At 37.8% G+C, this 7262-nt stretch overlaps 1 protein-coding gene across 4 annotated transcripts in view; it reads right to left on the reverse strand.

Annotated features, from left to right (window-relative positions):
• denr (density-regulated protein) overlaps nucleotides 1–6296 on the reverse strand; it is a 12727-nt gene extending 6431 nt beyond the window's left edge. Inside the window, exons 1-5 of one of the 4 annotated variants that reach the window (XR_006827890.1) lie at nucleotides 6100–6294; nucleotides 4369–4482; nucleotides 4099–4118; nucleotides 3611–3698; nucleotides 2189–2278 (exon numbers count right to left, since the gene is read on the reverse strand). Coding sequence is in view for 3 of the 4 variants with exons in the window: in XM_046067406.1 (XP_045923362.1) it covers nucleotides 2189–2278; nucleotides 3611–3698; nucleotides 4099–4118; nucleotides 4369–4471 (301 nt within the window). In the remaining variant the exon portion in view is untranslated. Of the gene's footprint in view, nucleotides 1–2188; nucleotides 2279–3610; nucleotides 3699–4098; nucleotides 4119–4368; nucleotides 4483–6095 lie in introns of all 4 variants that reach the window. The other 3 variants (XM_046067407.1, XM_046067406.1, XM_046067404.1) reach the window with 3 other exon arrangements.
• Nucleotides 6297–7262: the final 966 nt, after the last annotated feature.

A 7262-nucleotide genomic window follows, 5' to 3' on the forward strand; every position in this document is an offset into this window, starting at 1 on the left:
ATTCTAGGGCAGTACCAGAGATCCCCACCCAGTGCCTCAGTCTGTCTAACATGATGTTGTGATCAATGGTGTCAAAAGCAGCGCTAAGGTCCAGGAGTACCAGGACTGAGCACATGCCTTCATCAGCAGACATTAAAAGGTCACTGGTGACTTTAAGCAGGGCAGTCTCAGTGCTGTGGTACTTCCTGAAACCAGACTGAAACTTTTCAAATAATTAGTTATTCTCTAGTACAGTGAGCAGCTGTTTGGACACAATTCTTTCTAGAATCTTTGCAATAAAAGGCAGTTTTGAAACTGGTCTAAAATTTTGTAGGAGGGAGGATCTAAACCAGGTTTCTTTAAAAGTGGGTTCACGCAAGCCGTTTTAAAATAATCAGGGACACAACCAGTAGATATGGAGCTGTTGAAAACAGAGATCAAATGGGGCCCAACAGAATCTATTACTTTCAGTAAAAACTTTGTAGATATTACATCAAGTGGGCTGGAGGACACTCATTTGTGATACTGTTTTTAAAAGCTCAGACAAGTCGATGGGATAAAACTGGTTAAAACTCTCTTGTTGCTGGTGAGGAACCTCTGAGTAAGAGGCCACAGGGGTAATAGAGGCTCTGATTGACACCACCTTATTGGTAAAAAAAAAGATTAAAAACAGTCATCATTACTTCCAGCTGAGGCACAAGGAGGGGTTGGGTTTACCAGCTGTCTTAAACAGAAACCTGGGATTGTGTTTATGTGTAGTAATGAGTTCAGAAAAATAGTGTGTTCTTGCATCCTTAACCATGTTATTGTAGTTAATTAATAAATCCTTCAGGCTGAGGTAATGGACTTTTTCCATCTCCACTCTGGTTTCCTGCGTTCCCTTTTTAGGCCGTGAATGCTGTCATTTATCCAGGGTTGCTTACTAGCTATAAGTAGCAGTGGTTTTAATTGAATCCTGAGCTGGTTTCAAATTGCCTTCACAAGAATGATGGCTTCACAGGAAACGATGCAGGATGTAATTCAGCGTTACCGTTTAATTTTATTTCACTGCTATCAGTTTCAGCGTCTCATGTTCCCTCTCCTACAGCCGTAACAGAGCTGTATTGAGTTACTGATAATGCTAACTCAACATGTCCTACTGCTGCGGATTCACATGAAAATCATTTAACTGACTGTGACAAAAGGCTAGTGATGGTTCAATGTGTCTCCAAAACAGTTGCTTTTGGCTTTTTCTGATAGATCTGGGTTTTTTGTGGGGGTTTTTTAAAATATGTCTAAATAGGAATAACAGAAAAAGGAGGAACAGCCACAGTGAGCTGCACACATTCACCTTCTCAGAAAACTTACCAAAACTGTTACTGTGCCCTGCTGCTGTTCGGAAAACTTTGCATGCCTTGTGCAATTCCAAGTATTTTTACTGACCTCTTTATTTCAGACAAAGCAGCTACACAAGGAGGTGTTTTACATATTAAGCCACACCCGCCGTTACCAGAAGTTACAACAGTTGTCACCAAATCCATGAGGACTGAAATCTCCAGGATTAAAACTTAAACAAGGCAGGTATCCTATGAAAACACTTTCGATTGGCACCTAGAACTACGGTGCCCTCCATAGTGTTTGTTGCCTTGATACTCCAGTTTTAGATTTGTAATCAAACCTTCACATGTGGTTACAGCCTTCATTCCCAAATTTTATTAAAGGCATTTTTAAACATTTTGGTATTGCCATGTAGAAATTACAGCACTTTTTTCATAGTCCTCTCTCTATGTCCAGACATCATAATGTTTGGGACAAAGGCTTCACAGGTGTTTGTGATTACTCGGGTGTGTTTAATTGCTGCTATAGAGCATATGTAAGGGAGCTCTCAGCAGTCTATGCTTTTGGTCCCCTTGTGGTGTCTGTTTAGTCAACATAAGGACCACAGCTGTGTTAATAAAAAAGTCAAGGAACACCATTATACGGCTGAGAAAATAGAAAACTATTCCAACTATTATAAAGTTTTCACACTGCTTACTTTAACCACGTGTGACCTGCCTGATTACAAATCTAAAATTGTGGAGCAGAGAGGCAAATCATCTTTAAAAAGCTATGCCTTTGTCCCAAACATTGTGGAGGGTACTGCAATATTTGAATGTATAACAAAAACCATAGCATCCTATAATAAGCCTAATAACATTGATTCAAAATGTCCTTATACTTGACAGCATACCTCTCTTCTGTTTCTTTTTCTCCTCCTCCTCGCCTCCAGGGGGAGCATCTCCAATGCCGGGGTCCTGCCTGGGTGCATTCGCTGCCGGGCCAGTAGGACAGAAGGAAAATAGAAAAACATTAAAACTAATCCGGCAACAAACTTTTGGATAAGTACTATATGTATAAACCTGGATATACCGGCTAAACTAGCTGTGGCTGTGTTTCCTTAAGTGTAACACCATTATAGACCTTCAGACCTCAGATTTAACCTCATGACGACTCCATTTGTCACTCTGCACACACTGTAACAAACATTATACTGTCAGACTTTGATCTAAAATGTACACATTCACAAATTTGTGACTTTAATAATGTAAATTTTATATAACTTCTTCTTGTTTTGGAGTAAAATCGTTCACAGCTTTAGGGCTCTCCAGTGAGACTGCTGCATTTACAGTATATACACAGCTTTTTGGGGTCTTCTGAAGTGGATCTTTTACCCTGTGTTTTGTGCTGGACATGAAAATCTATTACGCTGTGATTAATGCCTGTAGGTAAGCAAACAATGCAGAGCTCTAACAAACTGAAGGCGTACTTTCTTCACTCAAAAATCAAAATGTGTTTAATCTCTTAAACCCCACTGACCCACTCAGTCATTACAAACTCATGCTGTGCAGCCAAACTTTGTTCCAGTACATCTGGTTGACTTTTGGGGTTAATGTGTATAAAATGATGCACAAGACAAGAAGAAAAATTCTACTTAATGGCCTTTTATTTAAATTATATTTAATTAAATTCAACCATAAAGTGCTGGATTTAATATCATGTAGCTGCAGTGAAGAGCAGGAATAAGCTGTTATAGAGCAGGAGGTTTCAAAGTCTAAAATTGTGGGCCTCTCCTCAGACAAAGCTTGGAAAAAGGCACCCCCACTTAGTTTACTTGGTTAGTTTTGCTCAAGTCCTAGATGGGATCATGATTATGTTTTTTGCTCCACTCAGCAGTTGAGGCACGATAGCCTAATATTGCTGTCTAACAACTTCAGACGACACCAAATGCATAAAAAAGGTGTCTCCTAATAAATTTATTAGCTACCGACTCTTGGAAAGTGGGGAAAACAGTAAAATTTAACTAAATCTCACACCTTAAGGATATCCTGTTTTCTCCTCTTCATAACTAATGTAAAATATATATATATATATATATATAATGCTGATCTAATCATTTTTAAGTACTTAGAAAAGCATTATAAAAGTCAAATCTATTGTGTTTATTACTAATATTATTATTATGGGTTAAACACACGCCGTTATTATTATGTAGTGCAGCCTTTTAAGTGATAGGAATACACAAACATAGGCTGTAGCACAACATTACCAAACTATTTAGTCCCACATAACTGAAGAAAAATATTGTTGGCTGAAATCTTAAAATGGCACTCACCTCCTACAGTCATCCTGGCAAATACATCTGGAAAGTTCTTCTCAAGCCACTGCCTACATTTGGCCGGCTCAGGCATGTACTCACAGTACTGCAGACACAACAGTGAAGATTCAGTTATACCTTAAAGAACTGCTCAAACGGCATATTTGTAAGATCTTTAGTGCAGCGGTTCTCAAACTTTTTCACATCAAGGACCCTAAACTGACACAAATTAGACCATGTACCCCCATCTGATAAAGAGTTTTTGCTTTTGCTTGTTTAATTACAGCGAGTATATGAAACGCATGACCAAAATAGTCATATTCTATCATTGTGTTACTTATGGATGGAATTATAGTGGGGGAAAAAAAGAGATTCCCCTTTTTGCTGGGGACCTCATGGAGCCCTCAAGGACCCGTAAGGGTTCCCAGACCCCACTTTGAGAACCACTGCTTTAGTGAACTGGGCCACATGAGAGAATATCCTAATTGTTTGATAATAAAACTTACCTCCGTAGGCAGAGAGCAAACTGCAGAGAGAGAAGGGAAAAAAGTTACACGATCACATTTTAAAAAAGGCACCAAAATACATCTCAAACAGGCAGCTCTACAGTATTTCCTTATAATTCTGTTTTGTCACAGAATTTAACCTTCATCAAAAACAACTGCAGCATCCGCTATTTGGACATTGCACTTGGCCATATTGCAATTTTGATAATATATCTATTAATTGTGCAGCCTTAATCTCAAATATGCCAAACTAAGTAAAATGTTATATACCTCCACAGTAAAGAACTTTAAGTGGGTATTTCGAATCAGGGTCATAAGTCACATGCTCTGATCTGCTTTCTGAAGAACCAGATTCCATCTCAGTAGTAGCCATCACTCAATTATCTGGATAAAAAGACAAGACACATTTATTGCAAAGGACACATACAGAGTAGACTACTGTAAATGATACTGTGAAACAAATTAAAGGTCGGGCTGGGTCGCAAAATTATTTTCCTCAATAACAATTTAACAAATGTTCAATAATTGTATGATTTAATTCATTTGAATCACAAACAAATCAGCACTTAATTTTTCAATTCAGATATTTATTTTGTTGAGGAAAAAGGGACTGAGAAAATATTTTACTTTATTTTATACAGTATATAGATAGTCTTCCAGTTTCATCATCATCCCAATACTCCTGCTACACTGACTGTGCATGTATTATTCATGTTCTAATGAATGTCTTAGCTTCAGCTCTGCTCATAGTTTGGATTCAAGTCAGACTGCAGTCACAAAAATGATGACTTTAGATTTGCAACTTGACTTTAAAACCAAGGACTTGTAACTTCACTTGGACTTGAGCCTTTTGACTTGAACTGACTTGACACCCTCCTCAAGCCCAAATATAAAACAATAAAAACTGTGTGCAGCTCATCAATACTTCATTTAATTCATGAAATTATACATTTGTTGTGTGAAATATCACCTTTTTTCTGTACAGTTTTACTCAATAAAGTCTTCGTTTTGAACCTTTGCTCAAAATATATAAAAGTATTATATTTGGTGACAAGCACATTATGACTGAAGACATTTATTTTGTTGAGGAAAACTGACTAAAAATAGATATTACTTTATTTTACTCCTGTGTATTTGTTGTAAAAATATTTTATCAGAATAGTTTTCAATGTTCTGCCTCAGGTTTTTTAAAAGTGTTTGTTCTGACCATAAAGAAAAGTTTAAAGCCACATTTAACCCTCTGGTTTCTTCAATTTTAACTCAAAAAATCTGCCTTTAAACTAGAAAAAAAAATATTATTATTGTGATAATTATGTATATCTAATGATATGAAATATTTTATCTTGATAACATTGATGAACATATCCCTAAGTGTAGACTGGTGTAAATGATACTATAAGATAAATTAATGGACAAAACCCTAACGTTTGCACGCCACATCAACACCTAAAGTGATAAAATATCTTCAGATTTATTATTATCACTGAGGCATGAGTGAACCAATATTTCATCATGCAAGCCTGCTCGGCCAATTTACTGTCAGCACAGCTCGGACACATGAGCAGCAGCTAGCTAACACCATGACACAGACTTTTGTGAACTGAAATAGCTCCTATGTGAGCCCACATGGGGCTAATTTAATGCACAACTGCAGCAGAGCATTTAACAGTTGGCTTGATATCATTTCAAGAAATCAGCAGAACTAACGTTAGCTTTTGGCTGGCTAACACATGCGGGTGATTTAAAAACACACCGTTTAGTAACAATACTTGTTATATAATGACAGATATTTAAATATCACGTGGATAGTATCAACACGTAGACAAACTGCACCTTGCTGCAAACATAATATATATCCCCGAGTTTAGTTTCTGTGGTTTCATTCATCAGGTTGACTCACCCAGCTGTCACCGTTAGCACCTTAGCTTAGCATGCTAACTGAGCTAACTGCTCTGCTGCTGAATAACTGGATAAAGATATAAGAAATGTCGACTTACATACCCCGGGAAATATACTCTTAAAACTGCTGTCTGGTCAGTGAAGCCGCTCGCATTATTAACTTTAGTTTGACTTTTAGAAAACCATTCTTATTGAATAAGGTTCAGAAGGCGTACTTTGAGCACGCCTAGTAGCGCTTCTTGCTTTAGTTGCTAAAGCGACTGATGCGCAGCGTTAACGTGCAGCAGCGCCCCCTGGTGCTCGGAGGAAGAGCACTTCTTCTTCTTTTTCTTCTTCTGCTGCTTCTTCTTCTTCTTCTTCTTCTTCTTCTTCTTTAATGGCGGATTGCAAACAACTTTTAAGTGCATACCGCCACCTACTGTACTGGAGTGTGCAACATCATATCACTCAGCTATCAACCTCAATAAGGAGCTCTCATATTCTGTTCACCAACCCAGTGTCTTTAAGAAATTTAAATAATGCCTTCCTGGTGATTCTTATACCCTTTTCTTCTCCTTCTGTTCCCAATACCCCCATCAGATTCCATTCCCCGCCCTGCTTCCTGAACCCTATCTTGAAATATCTGTCTTTCCAACTCAAACAATATGCAGTGCAAAATGACATGTTCAACATTTTCTTTAACCCCACGGTTTTCACATTTTTCACTATTCCTTTTCCCCAATAAAAACAAGGTGCCATTCAGTCCTGTGTGATCTACTCTTAGTCTTGTCATAATAATTTCCTCCCGCCTGCTCCTTTTGCTATAATTTTTATTACTGACAGACTTTTGTATTTTATAGTAACTCCTTCCTTTCCTGTCTTCCTCCCACCATTTCTGCCATATTTCAGTACCTTTCTTCTTAATGGCTGTTTTTCCTTCTCCTTTTCCTAGAGGTATTTGAACTGTTATTTCCTTTTGTAATGCCTCTTTTGCTAGTTTGTCTGCAATCTCATTTCCATTTACTCCCTCATGAGCTGGCACCCAGCAAAACTGAACATCTATCCCTCCCCGATGTAATCTTAATAAGCTGTGAAACATTTCTATCAGTAGGTCTTCTCTGACAGATGTCATTGACTGAATGCTTTTAATAACTGCTAAGGAGTCTGTGCATAATATCACCCTATCAGGTCTGACCTCTTCAACCCACTGTAATGCTATAATGACTGCCACTATTTCTGCTGTATATACAGATAGCCTATCTGATAATCGTTTTGAGATATTTATT

This window comes from Micropterus dolomieu, linkage group LG13 (assembly GCF_021292245.1).
Source record: "Micropterus dolomieu isolate WLL.071019.BEF.003 ecotype Adirondacks linkage group LG13, ASM2129224v1, whole genome shotgun sequence".
Classification (NCBI taxonomy): domain Eukaryota; kingdom Metazoa; phylum Chordata; class Actinopteri; order Centrarchiformes; family Centrarchidae; genus Micropterus; species Micropterus dolomieu.